Source organism: Symphodus melops, assembly GCF_947650265.1.
Source record: "Symphodus melops genome assembly, contig: scaffold_363, whole genome shotgun sequence".
Lineage (NCBI taxonomy): Eukaryota > Metazoa > Chordata > Actinopteri > Labriformes > Labridae > Symphodus > Symphodus melops.
The window spans coordinates 1-19,849 of NW_027636496.1; the positions used below are offsets into that span (position 1 = coordinate 1).

The 19,849-nt window shown below is 43.6% G+C and overlaps 2 protein-coding genes across 2 annotated transcripts; both read right to left on the bottom strand.

Annotated features, from left to right (window-relative positions):
- Positions 1–3: 3 nt before the first annotated feature.
- On the bottom strand, positions 4–7,895 carry slc31a1 (solute carrier family 31 member 1). The gene is made up of 5 exons (XM_079373250.1): positions 7,715–7,895; positions 5,634–5,759; positions 3,363–3,435; positions 3,113–3,281; positions 4–705 (listed from the first exon to the last, which is right to left on the bottom strand). The coding sequence occupies exons 2-5, from the start codon at positions 5,751–5,753 to the stop codon at positions 504–506; spliced, it is 564 nt and encodes a 187-aa protein (XP_079229376.1). The 5' UTR covers positions 5,754–5,759; positions 7,715–7,895; the 3' UTR covers positions 4–503.
- Positions 7,896–13,445: 5,550 nt separating this feature from the next.
- Positions 13,446–18,794, bottom strand: atp6v1g1 (ATPase H+ transporting V1 subunit G1). Its single transcript, XM_079373251.1, has 3 exons — positions 18,605–18,794; positions 17,690–17,790; positions 13,446–14,192 (listed from the first exon to the last, which is right to left on the bottom strand). The coding sequence occupies exons 1-3, from the start codon at positions 18,684–18,686 to the stop codon at positions 14,019–14,021; spliced, it is 357 nt and encodes a 118-aa protein (XP_079229377.1). The 5' UTR covers positions 18,687–18,794; the 3' UTR covers positions 13,446–14,018.
- Positions 18,795–19,849: the final 1,055 nt, after the last annotated feature.

The following is a 19,849-nucleotide window of genomic DNA, read 5'->3' on the forward strand; positions in this document are numbered from 1 at the left end:
AAAAACAATGAAAACATTTTATTTACTTTAGTAAAACTTCTCATAAATCATTGTGTAGGTCACTCTCATGATGAGATGCGACCCGTGCTGATGTTGGCACTAAAAGGAAAAAAAAAAAAAAAAGTTTGACGTGATTTTGGCCAATCAGAATCTTGGTAGGTGATCTGAGCTGCGATTGGTCGGGTTCAGAAAAACAACGACGTCAGTTTTTCCTGCTAAATGATCGCTAACTACATACGTTAGTGTGTAAACCTACAGCAGGGTGTTACCATGGTTACCAAGTTACAAGTGTAGTTTAGTGTCTTCTTTAATGTGCTAACACTCTGGGGTTTGTAGTCCCAGGTTGGCTAGCAGGCTAACCTACAGTGAAAGTGTTTGTTAGCGATTATCGATTGTAATCAGCAGAAATTAAACATTAGCAGCAGCAGCTGCTGCACCTGGCTGCAGCAGCTGGCAGCAGCTAGCTGCACCTGGCTGCAGCAGCTGGCAGCACCTGGCTGCAGCTAATGGCAGTGCTCAGTGATGTCAACGACCACCGCCTTTCTCCAGCTGAACAGGAAGTAGCCCATGCCAGCGCCAGCTGCCACAGCGATGCAGAGGTAGGCATTGTAGGTCATAAAGACGAGCATCAGGAAGTAGCTGACGACCACCTGAACAATGTGCAACAAGGTCTGCAGGAAGTGGGCGGGGCTTAACATCCGCTGCCTGTGAGACAAGAGGAGGTAGTTAGCATTGCCTTAGCATTGCCTTGCCATACACTTTCTATCATGATGTCAGCATGTAGCTCTACTGCTAACAGGGTTAGCATGAGGGTACTGCAGTGCATTTTAACTTAAGCATCGCTAACTCAATATGAAGCAACATTAGCTAAATGATTCCACATGCTAACAGCTGCCATCTTTATAAGCCTTGTTAATTACTGCATTTACTTTCATTTTGTTATCCCATCACCTTAAAAACAGCTAGCTTAGCATAATCACCCCAGCTTACATAGCATTAACATGTTAGCATTATCAGAACTGTTGACTAGTGGCTCTTAGCATTAGCCTCAGTGTTAGCATGTTAGCCCCTCCACATTGAAGATCTATGTTTTTAGGAAACAGAAAATGTCAGCGTTAAAAATCAAACATTAAACTTTCAGCTTTTATATTTTCTGTTTAAAAAAAAACATTCAAAGAAACATGTCCACCATCTTTAAGAGTTCAAAAACAACCTAGGGTCAGAAAAGTTGGAACGCTTTGTTAGCTCCTCCCCCTCTTTACTTCAGACAAACCGTCTCTATTAGCTCCTCCCCCTCTTTACTTCAGACAGACCGTCTCTATTAGCTCCTCCCCCTCTTCAGCCCAGTCAAACGCTGCTCTCAGCTTGTCAAACCGCAATGCATGATGGTAAATATTGCTCTGCCAGTAATTGTGGGATACATTGAGTTGACTATACAGGGAATGACCACGCTCACTCAGAATTCAGACACCACTACAAAATGGCGTGTTCACTAAATAGTGAGGGCGTGATCTCGGACACAGCCACCAACTGTTAAAGCCCACAAATTAAAAATGGCGGTTGGCTTCTTAGCAGATAAATCAGACAAACGTTAAATCAGTGTTGAGCGTCTTTATTATTATTATAGTAATTTCATTGTTGATGTCAGCGATCGAATGCGCGACGCTTATGCACGACCCAGAATGCTTTGCTCTGCTGAGGCGGGTTACGCAATACCCAGAAGAACGAATCGGCTGTGTTTTTGTGAACCGGTCAGAACAAGGAGGGTCGCGTTCTGAGAAACGGCCTTAGTCTCTGTTAGCTCCTCCCCCTCTTCACGTCAAACAGACTCCACGTCTGTTAGCTCCTCCCCCTCTTCACGTCAAACAGACTCCACGTCTGTTAGCTCCTCCTCCTCCTCTTGTTTTTAAATAATCTTCACGTTCTGGTTTTATTTTTACAAAACGTCCCAACATTTCTGGAAACAGTTTGAAGAGATGCTCCAATCAGAACCTGCTGATGCTCCTTCATTGGACACGAGTTCTCTAAGTGGCTCCGGAGTGGTCTGATCGAAGCGTCTCACACGAAACCAGAACCAGAACCACAACCACAACCTGACCACCACCGTTACCTGGGAGAGTGTCTCGGGAGGTGGGACTTAAGTTCAACAGGAAGCTCCGCCCCCTCCACACACTGACTGTCAGTCAGCGAGCTGACAGCGAACACATGTTATAATAATTATCATTAATCATGATGGTTTATTTTAATCATTATTTTTAATGTTCTCTTTAATATAAAACATTTATAATCTGATCTATACACTTCAGCTGTATATCAGAAGCTCCACCCACTTCCTGTTGTGACGCTGCGTGTTCGATCTGTTATTGTTCCTGTATCAGCTGATCACTCCTCACCTTCTTTTAAATAGATCGGGGAGGGGGGGGGCCGAATGCCAATAGCCGCGTCAGCTAAGTGATAGCAGCTAACCCGCTAATAAATTTAAAAGGGGGACACTTCAGCCATTTACATGAAGCCGTTTATCATCTTGAAAGTTTTCTTCATGTGATGTAATATGACACTTTTTGCATCACATGAAGAAAACTTTCAGTCATTTTTGTCGTCTCAGGACAAAATGAGAGCTGGACTCATGTTTCTAATGATACACAGCTTCATGTCAATGGGTGAAGTGTCCCTTTAACAAAGGAGAAAAACAGAAGGAGAAATAACTTCATAATATTTTACAGACGTTTGATATGAGGACAGGAAACATGTGACTCTTTATCACTAAACTCAATCACTGTGTGCGGCGAGGAGAAATACAGACCAATAAACAACCTACAGTTTAAACATGGCCGGGTTGAGTTTGTCTTTGTCTGTCATACGGGACCAATCAACAGACTGCAGTGTTTAGCTCCGCCTTTTAGGGTCAGATCGATATTCTTGGTCCCAAAAAGTAGGACGCTACGGGTCGGTTGTTTGTTGATCTTTCCCGCCTTTAGTCTCTGGAAACGCTGCAAAATGTGTGCCGTACCGAGACGAACCGAACTGAACAGTTTAGTGGAAATGGGACTAAAACCGATTTTGATGCCATGGTATCAAACATTTAGCATTAGCATTAGCATTAGCGACCTACCCTACGGTCTTGTGCGTCTCCATCAGCACCGTCCCGTCAGCCCCGGGCAGCGGCATGGAGTTGTAGCGGACGTTGACCTGACTACGACGGAGCAGCGTCTCACGGCCCATCTTCAGACCCTCGTACAGGACGGCCAATAGGAAGACACCGATACACGCCCCCACCATCTCTGATTGGAGGAGAGGAAGGTGGTGAGGTTGCGTTATCACTGAAATGTTTAAAAATGAACAATGTTAATTATTGTGGAGACCTCCAGGCGAGTTGATGAGCAGCCCAGTGAACAGCAGCTCCACGTTGCTGTAGCCGAAGTAGAAGGTCATCACCTAGCAACGACAAGCACAGCATTAGCATGCTAGCTCAATGTTAATTCAGCTAGCTTCATAAATGTCACAAAGACATCAATTAAAACAACAAGACTCGTAATTCAAAGTTACAGATGAAACCAAAGATCCTTTTTAATTACAGTGTCATTCATTGTTTCTGTATGCTAACCCGCTATCATGCTAACGCGCTAACATGCTGGGTTCTGGTCTTATCTTCGGGTTTAGTCTAAATTTAGGTTTGCATTTGTATCAAATGTGTTTCTACATTAATTACAGTCATTCAGTTTTTGCAACAAACAACTTCAATCCACACGCGCTCAGACAGGAGCCTTTCAAAAGTTAAATATCCTATTATTTAGAATCAGCTGCACATGTAGAAAACGAAGGAGAGCTTCAGCTTCACGCGGCGCTGTGAGCACACGCACTCGCTCACTCAAATTTTATGAATAAATGAAATTTAAAAAAAAAAGAAAAAGAACAGGTCGTAAATATACTTCAGGATAGTTTGTGCATAAAAATAAAACAACGTCCACAGAGAAGTGCCTTGATACAATCGCTGCGTTTGATCACAAACAAGCGGCTAATAAACAGCTTTAACGTACGGCTGATGCACGCCATGTTGGATTCTAACCCACTGAACACTTTCAGGGTTTCTGACTTTACGCTGCGTTCTTCAACTTGAGATGAACTTGAACGCCGCGTTAGTATGTCATAAGTTCGGTCGACGTTAATAAACTACCCATGATGCATTGTTTCTCTGTCCAATGGCGAGCTCACACAGAGCGCACAAACAAAATAAACTAAAATAAACAACAAAGAACTACACAGCTAGCTTGATGCTAGTTTATCCAACATAGTTTGGTTTGATGAAGTCACATGACCCGTAGTTTAAAGGATAACAGCGTGCTAAAATTAGCATACTGCATGTTTAGGTCTGTAGGAAACAGGGGCGCAGTCTCGCTTATGTCATCAATAGACTGGTATAGTAATGACGTATTTTTGTAGGCCGACCCGAAAAAATGGCGCCGGTGGTTCCTACGAAAATTCGCCTCTGGGATTTTTGGATTTTGGATGATTGCAGAAAATAATCTGTGTGTCAAACACACGTTTCTGATGCTGTTTAGTTCAGCTGATAATCTTTACAGATGAACATCATTTATATGATGTTTGAAGAGTTAATGCAGCCCAGAGAAGTAAAAAGCTAACGTTATGCTACAAGCTAACTACACCGCGGTCGATTTATAATGACGTCACAACCGTTATACTTCATCGATCTAATCAGCGGATTTGACAAGCTAGCTAAACGTTAGCTTAATAAGTTGTTTATTAACCTAATATTTACAAGAACACTGAAAAACATGACTAGAGTCTGTAAGGAGGATTAGAGAGAGTTCCCAGTGTGATGACGTCTCCATGACAACCACTGTAGTTTCAGTTAGCTACTCGTTAGCAACCGCCGTTTAAAGTTAGCGTAAAAACTTTAAAATTCACAAGTGTTGGTCTTAGCTAACGTAGTTTATCTCGTCTAACAAAACATCAACATCTCTTCAGCTTGTGTTAACCACAGACCTTATTTCAGTCTAAACACAAACACATTCAAAATCACCATTTAGACTTTTAGAGGTTAGAACCACGGAGCTGGGGTCGCCGGTGGCGCAGCGGCAGTGCGCGCGACCCCACGTATTGAGGCTCAGTCCTCGCGCGCGGGCGGCCCGGGTTCGCGTCCGGCCTGTGGCCCATTTCCCGCATGTCTCTCCCCACTCTCTCCCTCCTTTCCGACTCTATCCACTTTCCTCCCTCTATCATTAAAGGCAAAAAGGCCCAAAACAAATCTTAAAAAAAAAAAAAAAAAAAAAGAACCACGGAGCTAACATGCTAACTCACTTCCTGGTTTTAGGACTCAAAACTACACCAGTCTATGGTGTCTGATGGAAAACATGGTCGTCGCCATGTTGGAAATGTTGACCTGACATCTGATCAAAGAGGCGGGGCAAAGACCCAGCATCAGTCAAAGAGGCCACACCCCTCATTATGAATAACTCTCAAATCCAAACAGACGAGTTCAGCTCCGGTTCTGTCTGAGTCGGCCTCTAGTGGACACTCGATGAACTGCAGTTATTATTTATTGCTAGGTCGCTGCTATGCTCTTAGAGTTAAACTTGATGATGCTAATGTCACATTAGCATGATGTAGCTCACCATGCCGCCGTGACCTTCATGCTCCCCTCCTCCTCCTCCTCCATGGTCATGGCCACTGGTTGTGGGAGGAGCCATAGTGTGATGATGGTGGTGGCTGTGGTCAGTTTCCATGTTTTCCATGTTTGTCTGCAACAAAACAGGTAATTAACATATTGATGACATCACTTCCTGGTTATTTATCCATGGAGTTAGCAGTTAGCTTTGAATCTTGTTTTAAGATCACCTTCATCCACCCAGAACAGGAAGCAGTGACCCCCCCTCACTTCCTGCACTGAGGTGAATTCTTCTGAAGCCGTTTGTTTGAACAACAAAGGCTCCCCACCGCTGCACGCCACAGCTCCACGCCACAGAGACGTTCTCTGAGTTCACCTCGTGTTTGAAGTTTTGATGTTTCTTCTTCTACAGAATGTTTGAATGAAAACCCAGAGGGGAGGAGCCTGTGGGTTAACACTGTCAGACGCTCGGCGAGGGGAGGAGCCTGTGGGTTAACACTGTCAGACGCTCGGCGAGGGGAGGAGCCTGTGGGTTAACACTGTCAGACGCTCGGCGAGGGGAGGAGCCTGTGGGTTAACACTGTCAGACGCTCGGCGAGGGGAGGAGCCTGTGGGTTAACGCTAGGCAAGGGGAGGAGCCTGTGGGTTAACGCTGTCAGACGCTCAGCGTGTGTGCGTGTACACTCAGGTTAGTCCTGATGTAACGTGACGGCGGGCTGTGCTGGTCAGCGGGGAATGGCGTGGCGGGTTAGGGTTAACGCTTCTTGCATGAATACGGATCGGTACGATGATCAGTGAGACGGCGCGCTCTGAGGAGAAACGACCATCGCTGAAGTGACGTTTCGGTTTAAAGAGTGACCATGTGACTGAAAGCGTCCTATCAGCAGGTTCGACAGCTCGCCCTTTGACCCCTGACAAGAAAGTCAGCTGACTTTATTAACCCACAAAGGGAAGTTCAGCGCTTCTGACGTAGAGAAAATAAAAGTTTAACTTGTTCAGTTGTTATTTCATCGTCCATCTTAAGAACCCTCATCGCTCTCTGGCTCCTCCCACTAACCCAGTGGGAGGAGCCAGAGACCACAAAGACACTTATCTTCATCATGAAGCTGGTGATAACCAGCTCCGCCCTGAGCTGTTACCGTGGCCGTCTGTTACCGTGGTAACAGCCTGACGTATGTAAGCAGGCGCCCTGATGTAATCTGATTGGCTGTCAGGCCCCAAGGCTACAAGAGCCAGAACGAGCCAATCAGATCACTCTTAGTGGCCGTCTGCCCTCAGCCAATTAGATCACAGCATCGTTAACATTATTAAGAAGGTCAGTCATCGCCATCGGCAACACTTAACTTCCTGTTTCCTGTTAGTGGGAGTCAGTATCGCTCTCTATCTGTTCTTTAATGTCGCTCGCCCCGTTTTAATGATCCATCATGGCGTCTCCTCCAGGGGGCGCTGCTGCACTGAACCCTGTTAATCAAACACATTTTTACCCGAGGATGTTCTGTTGTTCTACACCTGCAGCTGTCTTATCAGCCAATCAGAGACAAGCACATACTGACCCTGAACCAATCAGCAACGTGTCTGAACTTTGGCCAACGGGTCATCACACCTGTACCGGTACCACACACGGTGGGGTCACGTGACTGCCGTGTTACATTATCAGGCACACTGTACAGAGCTATCTTGCGCGCCTGCTGCTGTGACGTCAGACCGTCCTCTGACCCAGGTGATGCACAGAGCGGTGTGTACCAGGCTCATCTCAGGAGCTGTCAGCTGTAATTAACCTGCGCGTGCACGCGTTACACTTCAACACCACACCTGCCTGTCAGCGCACGAGACTTCCAGTAACCGGCGCTAATGACACATTCCTGTTTATAAACCATGTGTACTTCCTGAAGCACACAGCAGGTGAACTACCTATCACACTGTCACAGGTGTGCACCTTCCTCCTGCATACACCGGAGAGTGAGAGCAAAGGGTCCAAACGGACGTCAGACACTGTGTGCTGGTGTGTAGCAGCAGAGGTCATACACACACACACACACACACACACACACACACACACACTGAAACACACACACAGCTCGAGCTCACCTGTAAATCACCCGGACACTCTTCTTCTTCTTCTGCTTCGGTTGGCTGTGAGTCTGACACTTCCGGCTCACAGGAAGAGAAAAGAGACGAAGAAAACAGAAAGCCTCTCGTGTGTTCAACTTCTCCTCTTCTTCTCCGCTGCGCCGCTTCCGTGCGTCATGACGTATGTAGGAGGAACGCGGAGGAGGAGCTAAAATAAAACCCTTTGGACATCGAGTGTTAACCAATCAGAGGACGACTCGAGGGTTTGGGGGCTGGACTCTGTTGGAGCCACGTATGTGCTGTTTGTAGTGAGGAGGTCAGGTGACCAGCGCGTGAGGCCGACAGAGAATGATACAAGTACAGCCAAACACACACACACACACACATTATACACAAACACACACACACACATTATACACACACACACACATTATACACAAACACACACACACACACACACATTATACACACACACACACATTATACACACACACACACATTATACACACACACATTATACACACACACACACATTATACACACACACACACACACACACATTATACACAAACACACACACACATTATACACAAACACACATTATACACACACACACATTATACACACACACACACACATTATACACACACACACACACACATTATACACACACACACACATTATACACAAACACACACACACACACACACATTATACACACACACACACATTATACACACACACACACATTATACACACACACATTATACACACACACACACATTATACACAAACACACACACACACACATTATACACACACACACACATTATACACAAACACACACACACATTATACACACACACACACATTATACACACACACACATTATACACACACACACACACATTATACACAAACACACACACACATTATACACAAACACACACACACATTATACACAAACACACATTATACACACACACACACATTATACACACACACACACATTATACACACACACATTATACACACACACACACATTATACACAAACACACACACACATTATACACACACACACATTATACACACACACACATTATACACACACACACACATTATACACAAACACACACACACACATTATACACACACACACACACACATTATACACACACACACATTATACACACACACACACACACTATACACACACACACACTACACACACAATATACACACACACACTATACACACACACACACACACACTATACACACACACACACTACACACACACACTATACACACACACACACTATATACACACACTATACACACACACACACTACACACACACACTATACACACACACACTATATACACACACACACACTATACACTATACACACACTATACACTATACACACACACTATACACACTATACACACACACACTATATACACACACTATACACACACACACACACACACTATACACACACTATACACACACTACACACACACACTATACACACACACACTATATACACACACACACACTATACACTATACACACACTATACACTATACACACACACTATACACACTATACACACACACACTATATACACACACTATACACACACACACACACACACTATACACACACTATACACACACTACACACACAATATACACACACTATACACACACACTACACACACACAAACACACACTATACACACCACACACACACACACATACACACACACTGTACACACACTAAACACACACACTATACACACACACTATACACTCTAAACACACACACACTATACACACACTATATACACACACTATACAAACACACAATACACACTATACACTCACTACAGACAGACAGACAGACAGACAGATAGATGTGTGTATACTGTGTATATACTGTGTGTGTATACTGTGTGTGTATACTGTGTGTGTATACTGTGTGTGTATATACTGTGTGTGTATACTGTGTGTGTATACTGTGTGTATATACTGTGTGTGTATATACTGTGTGTGTATACTGTGTGTGTATACTGTGTGTGTATACTGTGTGTGTATATACTGTGTGTGTATATACTGTGTGTGTATACTGTGTGTGTATACTGTGTGTATATACTGTGTGTGTATACTGTGTGTGTATATACTGTGTGTATATACTGTGTGTGTATACTGTGTGTGTATACTGTGTGTGTATACTGTGTGTGTATATACTGTGTGTGTATATACTGTGTGTGTATACTGTGTGTGTATACTGTGTGTATATACTGTGTGTGTATACTGTGTGTGTATATACTGTGTGTATATACTGTGTGTGTATACTGTGTGTGTATACTGTGTGTGTATACTGTGTGTGTGTATATACTGTGTGTGTATACTGTGTGTGTATACTGTGTGTATATACTGTGTGTGTATATACTGTGTGTGTATACTGTGTGTGTATACTGTGTGTGTATACTGTGTGTATACTGTGTGTGTATACTGTGTGTGTAAACTGTGTGTGTATACTGTGTGTATACTGTGTATATACTGTGTGTGTATACTGTGTGTATACTGTGTGTATGCTGTGTGTGTATACTGTGTGTATACACTGTGTGTATACTGTGTGTGTATACTGTGTGTGTATACTGTGTGTATACTGTGTGTATACTGTGTGTATACTGTGTGTGTATACTGTGTGTGTATACTGTGTGTATACTGTGTGTGTATACTGTGTGTGTATACTGTGTATACTGTGTGTGTATACTGTGTGTATACTGTGTGTGTATACTGTGTGTGTATACTGTGTGTATACTGTGTGTATACTGTGTATATACTGTGTGTGTATACTGTGTGTATACTGTGTGTATACTGTGTGTGTATACTGTGTGTATACTGTGTGTGTATACTGTGTGTGTATACTGTGTGTATACTGTGTGTGTATACTGTGTGTGTATACTGTGTGTATACTGTGTGTATACTGTGTATATACTGTGTGTGTATACTGTGTGTGTATACTGTGTGTATACTGTGTGTATACTGTGTGTGTATACTGTGTGTATACTGTGTATATACTGTGTGTGTACTGTGTATATACTGTGTGTGTATACTGTGTGTATACTGTGTGTGTACTGTGTGTGTATACTGTGTGTATACTGTGTATATACTGTGTGTGTATACTGTGTGTGTACTGTGTGTGTATACTGTGTGTATACTGTGTATATACTGTGTATATACTGTGTGTGTATACTGTGTGTGTACTGTGTGTGTATACTGTGTGTGTACTGTGTGTGTATACTGTGTGTACACTGTGTATATACTGTGTGTGTATACTGTGTGTGTACTGTGTGTGTATACTGTGTGTATACTGTGTATATACTGTGTATATACTGTGTGTGTATACTGTGTGTATACTGTGTGTATACTGTGTGTATACTGTGTATATACTGTGTGTATATACTGTGTGTGTATACTGTGTGTATACTGTGTGTGTATACTGTGTATATACTGTGTGTGTATACTGTGTGTATACTGTGTATATACTGTGTGTGTATACTGTGTGTGTACTGTGTGTATACTGTGTATATACTGTGTGTGTATACTGTGTGTGTGCTGTGTGTATACTGTGTATATACTGTGTGTGTATACTGTGTGTATACTGTGTATATACTGTGTGTATACTGTGTGTGTACTGTGTGTATACTGTGTATATACTGTGTGTGTATACTGTGTGTGTACTGTGTGTATACTGTGTATATACTGTGTGTGTATACTGTGTGTATACTGTGTATATACTGTGTGTGTATACTGTGTGTGTACTGTGTGTATACTGTGTATATACTGTGTGTATATACTGTGTGTGTATACTGTGTGTGTACTGTGTGTATACTGTGTATATACTGTGTGTGTATACTGTGTGTGTACTGTGTGTATACTGTGTATATACTGTGTGTGTATATTGTGTGTGTATACTGTGTATATACTGTGTGTGTATATTGTGTGTATACTGTGTATACTGGGTATATACTGTGTGTATATTGTGTATACTGTGTATATACTGTGTGTATATTGTGTATACTGTGTGTATACTGTGTGTATACTGTGTGTGTATACTGTGTATACTGTGTGTATACTGTGTGTACATTGTGTGTATACTGTGTATACTGTGTGTATACTGTGTATATACTGTGTGTATACTGTGTGTATACTGTGTGTATACTGGGTATATACTGTGTGTATACTGTGTGTATACTGTGTATATACTGTGTGTATATTGTGTGTATATACTGTGTGTATATTGTGTGTATACTGTGTGTATACTGTGTGTATACTGGGTATATACTGTGTGTATACTGTGTGTATACTGGGTATATACTGTGTGTATACTGTGTGTATACTGTGTATATACTGTGTATATACTGTGTGTATACTGTGTGTATACTGTGTGTATATTGTGTGTATACTGTGTATATACTGTGTGTATACTGGGTATATACTGTGTGTATACTGTGTGTATACTGTGTGTATATTGTGTGTATACTGTGTATATACTGTGTGTATATTGTGTGTGTATACTGTGTATACTGTGTGTATACTGTGTGTATACTGGGTATATACTGTGTGTATACTGTGTGTATACTGGGTATATACTGTGTGTATACTGGGTATATACTGTGTGTATACTGTGTGTATACTGTGTGTATACTGTGTATATACTGTGTATATACTGTGTGTATATTGTGTGTGTATACTGTGTATACTGTGTGTATACTGTGTGTATACTGCTTGTATATACTGTCTGTATATTATGTTTGTATATACTGTCTATACTGTGTATGTAGTGTGTGCTGTTTCTTATAGTTTATAGTGTGTATTGTGTGTATGTGTATATATAGTGTATTGTGTGTATATGTATATAGTGTATTGTGTGTATATGTATATAGTGTGTACTGTGTGTGTGTATTTAGTGTGTGTAGTGCTAAATGTGAGTTGTTTATAATCTGTTTAGTGAATAATCAGTGAAGATCAAACATTAACACCTGAGCCTCGTGTCTGCGTCTCGCCACCTTATCTCAGCCAATCAGACGTCCTTCAGTCATAAAACTGTTTCTTCTCCTCCTGAGGCCACACCCGTAACCCCCCCATCAGAGGAGCACCTGAACGCAGCACATCTGTCAGAGGAGCACCTGAACGCAGCATAACTGTCAGAGGAGCACCTGAACGCAGGATATCTAACTGTCAGAGGAGCACCTGAACGCATCATATCTAACTGTCGGAGGAGCACCTGAACGCAGCATATCTGTCAGAGGAGCACCTGAACGCAGCATATCTAACTGTCAGAGGAGCACCTGAACGCAGCATATCTAACTGTCAGAGGAGCACCTGAACGCAGCATATCTAACTGTCGGAGGAGCACCTGAACGCAGCATATCTAACTGTCAGAGGAGCACCTGAATGCAGCATATCTAACTATCAGAGGAGCACCTGAACGCAGCATATCTAACTGTCAGAGGAGCACCTGAACGCAGCATATCTAACTGTCAGAGGAGCACCTGAACGCAGCATATCTAACTGTCAGAGGAGCACCTGAACGCAGCATATCTAACTGTCGGAGGAGCACCTGAACGCATCATATCTAACTGTCAGAGGAGCACCTGAACGCAGCATATCTAACTGTTAGAGGACCTGAGATATGATTTAGCCAATCACAGAGTAGAATCACATAGGTTCAGCAAATCACCATCCACTTTAATGTTTACATCATGACCTCACAATGGTCAACAGGAAGTCACAAAATCACATACAAGAAAAAAACAGCAAAGCACAAAAGTTCCACAATCAAAGCCTTTTTCAGCCAATCAGGTGACGGATCGTAGTCCTGTTTTAACTCCTGATTGGAGGAGAGTTCACAGTTTAGCAACCAATCAGCTCATCAAGAGATATAACTGATGCCTGGCTGGTTACTTTCAAGCTGACGCCTGATTGGCTGATATTATCTTCACAGTAAATAAAGACTTTTATTTTGTTAAATACAGGATGTTAAGATTTGACATTGAAGACTGTTATATTAATAAATATTTGGTAAACATCGACACAGTAACAACATTTACTGGAGTTTGTTTTATTTCTGGAGCAGGAAACAGGAAGAAGAAACTTTGAAACTTCAAAATAAAAGTTTTGCATGTTTAAGTTGAAATTAAAAATAGTTTTTGCTAACAGAAGCTAACATCCAAGTCTCCTGTTTACCCCGCCCCCTACCTCCTTAACTCCGCCCCTCGTTTACATAAATGGCCCGCCCCCTCAGCCAGCCACACGGTAGTTGGCATGAAACTCTGGCTTAATGTCGCAGACGTGCCGCAGCAGCTCGCCCAACACCGTCTCCTTGTTACCACGGTAACTGTTCTGGATACGACCCATCCGCTCGACCGTGTCCTTGTCCACCTCTACCGCGCTGTTACCATGGGAACCAAGAGCCTGTCATCACAACCAAACACAAAAACAGTATTAGAGCGTGCAGTCACGTGTAGTGTTGTGTGGTGTTGTGTAGTGGCGTGCAGTCACGTGTAGTGTCATGCAGTCACGTGTAGTGTTGTGTAGTAACGTGCAGTCACGTGTAGTGTTGTGTGGTGTTGTGTAGTGGCGTGCAGTCACGTGTAGTGTCGTGCAGTCACGTGTAGTGTTGTGTAGTAACGTGCAGTCACTTATAGTGTTGTGTAGTAACGTGCAGTCACGTGTAGTATTGGGTAGTAACGTGCAGTCACGTGTAGTGTTGTGTAGTAACGTGCAGTCACGTGTAGTGTTGTGTAGTGTAGTAACGTGCAGTCACGTGTAGTATTGGGTAGTAACGTGCAGTCACTTATAGTGTTGTGTAGTAACGTGCAGTCACGTGTAGTGTTGTGTAGTAACGTGCAGTCACGTGTAGTGTTGTGTAGTAACGTGCAGTCACGTGTAGTGTTGTGTAGTGTAGTAACGTGCAGTCACGTGTAGTATTGGGTAGTAACGTGCAGTCACGTGTAGTGTTGTGTAGTAACGTGCAGTCACGTGTAGTGTTGTGTAGTAACGTGCAGTCACGTGTAGTATTGGGTAGTAACGTGCAGTCACGTGTAGTGTTGTGTAGTAACGTGCAGTCACGTGTAGTGCTGTGTAGTAACGTGCAGTCACGTGTTGTGTAGTGTAGTAACGTGCAGTCACGTGTAGTGTTGTGTAGTAACGTGCAGTCACGTGTAGTATTGGGTAGTAACGTGCAGTCACGTGTTGTGTAGTGTAGTAACGTGCAGTCACGTGTAGTGTTGTGTAGTAACGTGCAGTCACGTGTAGTGTTGTGTAGTAACGTGCAGTCACGTGTAGTGTTGTGTAGTAACGTGCAGTCACGTGTAGTGTTGTGTAGTAACGTGCAGTCACTTATAGTGTTGTGTAGTAACGTGCAGTCACGTGTAGTGTAGTAACGTGCAGTCACGTGTAGTGTAGTGTAGTAACGTGCAGTCACGTGTAGTATTGTGTAGTAACGTGCAGTCACGTGTAGTGTAGTAACGTGCAGTCACGTGTAGTGTTGTGTAGTAACGTGCAGTCACTTATAGTGTTGTGTAGTAACGTGCAGTCACGTGTAGTGTAGTGTAGTAACGTGCAGTCACGTGTAGTGTTGTGTAGTAACGTGCAGTCACGTGTAGTATTGGGTAGTAACGTGCAGTCACGTGTAGTGTTGTGTAGTAACGTGCAGTCACTTATAGTGTTGTGTAGTAACGTGCAGTCACGTGTAGTGCTGTGTAGTAACGTGCAGTCACGTGTAGTGCTGTGTAGTAACGTGCAGTCACGTGTAGTGTTGTGTAGTAACGTGCAGTCACGTGTAGTGTAGTAACGTGCAGTCACGTGTAGTATTGTGTAGTAACGTGCAGTCACGTGTAGTGTTGGGTAGTAACGTGCAGTCACGTGTAGTGTAGTAACGTGCAGTCACGTGTAGTGCTGTGTAGTAACGTGCAGTCACGTGTAGTGTTGTGTAGTAACGTGCAGTCACGTGTAGTGTAGTAACGTGCAGTCACGTGTAGTGCTGTGTAGTAACGTGCAGTCACGTGTAGTGTTGGGTAGTAACGTGCAGTCACGTGTAGTGTAGTAACGTGCAGTCACGTGTAGTATTGTGTAGTAACGTGCAGTCACGTGTAGTGTTGTGTAGTAACGTGCAGTCACGTGTAGTGTAGTAACGTGCAGTCACGTGTAGTATTGTGTAGTAACGTGCAGTCACGTGTAGTGTAGTAACGTGCAGTCACGTGTAGTGCTGTGTAGTAACGTGCAGTCACGTGTAGTATTGTGTAGTAACGTGCAGTCACGTGTAGTGTTGTGTAGTAACGTGCAGTCACGTGTAGTGTTGTGTAGCAACATGCAGTCACGTGTAGTGTAGTAACGTGCAGTCACGTGTAGTGTAGTAACGTGCAGTCACATGTAGTGTTGTGTAGTAACGTGCAGTCACGTGTAGTGTTGTGTAGTAACGTGCAGTCACGTGTAGTGTTGTGTAGTAACGTGCAGTCACGTGTAGTGTTGTGTAGTAACGTGCAGTCACGTGTAGTGTTGTGTAGTAACGTGCAGTCACGTGTAGTGTTGTGTAGTAACGTGCAGTCACGTGTAGTGTTGTGTAGTAACGTGCAGTCACGTGTAGTGTTGTGTAGTAACGTGCAGTCACGTGTTGTGTAGTAACGTGCAGTCACGTGTTGTGTAGTAACGTGCAGTCACGTGTAGTGTTGTGTAGTAACGTGCAGTCACGTGTAGTGTAGTAACGTGCAGTCACGTGTAGTGGCGTGCAGTCACGTGTAGTGTTGTGTAGTAACGTGAAGTCACGTGTAGTGTTGTGTAGTGGCGTGAAGTCACGTGTAGTGTTGTGTAGTAACGTGCAGTCACGTGTAGTGTTGTGTAGCAACATGCAGTCACGTGTAGTGTAGTAACGTGCAGTCACGTGTAGTGTAGTAACGTGCAGTCACATGTAGTGTTGTGTAGTAACGTGCAGTCACGTGTAGTGTTGTGTAGTAACGTGCAGTCACGTGTAGTGTTGTGTAGTAACGTGCAGTCACGTGTAGTGTTGTGTAGTAACGTGCAGTCACGTGTAGTGTTGTGTAGTAACGTGCAGTCACGTGTAGTGTTGTGTAGTAACGTGCAGTCACGTGTAGTGTTGTGTAGTAACGTGCAGTCACGTGTAGTGTTGTGTAGTAACGTGCAGTCACGTGTTGTGTAGTAACGTGCAGTCACGTGTTGTGTAGTAACGTGCAGTCACGTGTAGTGTTGTGTAGTAACGTGCAGTCACGTGTAGTGTAGTAACGTGCAGTCACGTGTAGTGGCGTGCAGTCACGTGTAGTGTTGTGTAGTAACGTGAAGTCACGTGTAGTGTTGTGTAGTGGCGTGAAGTCACGTGTAGTGTTGTGTAGTGGCGTGAAGTCACGTGTAGTGTTGTGTAGTGGCGTGAAGTCACGTGTAGTGTTGTGTAGTAACGTGCAGTCACGTGTAGTGTTGTGTAGTAACGTGCAGTCACGTGTAGTGTTGTGTAGTAACGTGTAGTGTTGTGTAGTGGCGTGAAGTCACGTGTAGTGGCGTGCAGTCACGTGTAGTGTCGTACAGTCACGTGTAGTGTTGTGTAGTGGCGTGCAGTCACGTGTAGTGTCGTGTAGTGGCGTGCAGTCACGTGTAGTGGCGTGCAGTCACGTGTAGTGTTGTGTAGTAACGTGAAGTCACGTGTAGTGTTGTGTAGTGGCGTGAAGTCACGTGTAGTGGCGTGCAGTCACGTGTAGTGTCGTACAGTCACGTGTAGTGTTGTGTAGTGGCGTGCAGTCACGTGTTGTGTCGTGTAGTGGCGTGCAGTCACGTGTAGTCACGTGTAGTGTCGTGTAGTGGCGTGCAGTCACGTGTAGTGTCGTGTAGTGGCGTGCAGTCACGTGTAGTGGCGTGTAGTGGCGTGCAGTCACGTGTAGTGGCGTGCAGTCCCGTGTACTTACGGCGGCCTCTTTGGTCTTGAACTCTTTCTCTCGCTGCAGACGATACTGCTCGATCTCAGCCTGAGCTTCTTCTTTCGCCTGCTTCAGACGACGGTTCTTACCTACAGGATGTGACACAGAAAGACACCAGTTTGTCACCATGGCAACAGAAATCTTGTGTTATTGACTGTTTTTAGACAGTCAAGCACACTGACACTCACACAGAGTGGGAGGAGTTAAGAGGAGTGAAGGGGAACACCATCAACCTTTCAGCTGGGTCTGATCAGTCCGTCTCTTTATCAACAGACAGGAACTACACATCCCATGATGCTCAGCGGCTGACTCACACAGCAGGTGAGGAAACACAAGCATTCAGGTTCTTTGATGTTTTAAAGATTAGAGATTACAACATGAATTACATGTGGAGAAGTTTGTCCACACAGGGCTACCATAGTGAACAATTCATCAAACTTCTGCCGCTTTTATACAAAAAGAAATAAAGATAAAATCTAATGACGTCACTTTCAACAGCCTACGGGATCCGGAAAGGGTCAAACTGACTATCTCATTTATGAAACATCAGCTGATTCATTCTGAACATTATGAAATACACATTAACTCGTAATAATTATTAAACACACATTAAATAGGAAAGATCAAATAAACAGGTTAGACTGGATGAATCCTCCCTCCTCTGTCTCACAGTGCGCACACTCTCCGGACCATTGACCCGGGATATATACCGGGGTATAACCCGGGTTATACCCGGTATATATCCCGGGTTATACCCCGGTATATACCCCGGGTTATACCCCGGTATATATCATATACCGAGGTATATCCCGGGTTATACCCCGGTATATATCCCGGGTTTAGACCCCTGGTTGTACCCCGCTCGGAGCTCCGGGCCCCTGCGCCGCGGCCTCTCGTACTCACGCTTGCGGGCTTCAGCCACCTTCTCGGCGGCTCTCTTCTCGGCCTGCAGCAGCTGCTGGATGCCCTGAGACTGACTCGCCATGTTGGAGATTCACTGACTGATGAAGGTCGACTGGTTAATCTGCTTCTTCTTCTTCCTCTGGACTGCAGTCAGCTGATGTCACGTCACGATGCAGACCGCTCACGTGACTCAGTCACGAGGGGGGGGGGGGCGTTTTTTTTTTTTTTTTTTTTTTTTTTTTTTTTACCATATTTCAAAGAAACTTTATTTATAATCCCAGAAATGAACAATGGTCCTTGTAGATTTGTTTCCTTTATACAATCAAGTACATTCAAAACAATTATAAAAGCCTTTACAGAGCCGAGCATAGAGCATCAATAATAAACAACAAACAAATAAACAACAACAAAAAAAAGGGATCAATCAGAACCTAAAGTCTGCAGCTCGGACTCAGAGAACCTTCATGATCTCAAACATGTCAGAGAACCTTCAAACATGTCAGAGAACCTTCATGATCTCAAACATGTCAGAGAACCTTCAAACATGTCAGAGAACCTTCATGATCTCAAACATGTCAGAGAACCTTCAAACATGTCAGAGAACCTTCATGATCTCAAACATGTCAGAGAACCTTCAAACATGTCAGAGAACCTTCAAACATGTCAGAGAACCTTCATGATCTCAAACATGTCAGAGAACCTTCATGATCTCAAACATGTCAAAGAACCTTCATGATCTCAAACATGTCAAAGAACCTTCATGATCTCAAACATGTCAGAGAACCTTCATGATCTCAAACATGTCAGAGAACCTTCATGATCTCAAACATGTCAGAGAACCTTCATGATCTCAAACATGTCAAAGAACCTTCATGATCTCAAACATGTCAAAGAACCTTCATGATCTCAAACATGTCAAAGAACCTTCATGATCTCAAACATGTCAGAGAACCTTCATGATCTCAAACATGTCAGAGAACCTTCAAACATGTCAGAGAACCTTCATGATCTCAAACATGTCAGAGAACCTTCATGATCTCAAACATGTCAGAGAACCTTCAAACATGTCAGAGAACCTTCATGATCTCAAACATGTCAAAGAACCTTCAAACATGTCAGAGAACCTTCATGATCTCAAACATGTCAGAGAACCTTCATGATCTCAAACATGTCAGAGAACCTTCATGATCTCAAACATGTCAGAGAACCTTCAAACATGTCAGAGAACCTTCATGATCTCAAACA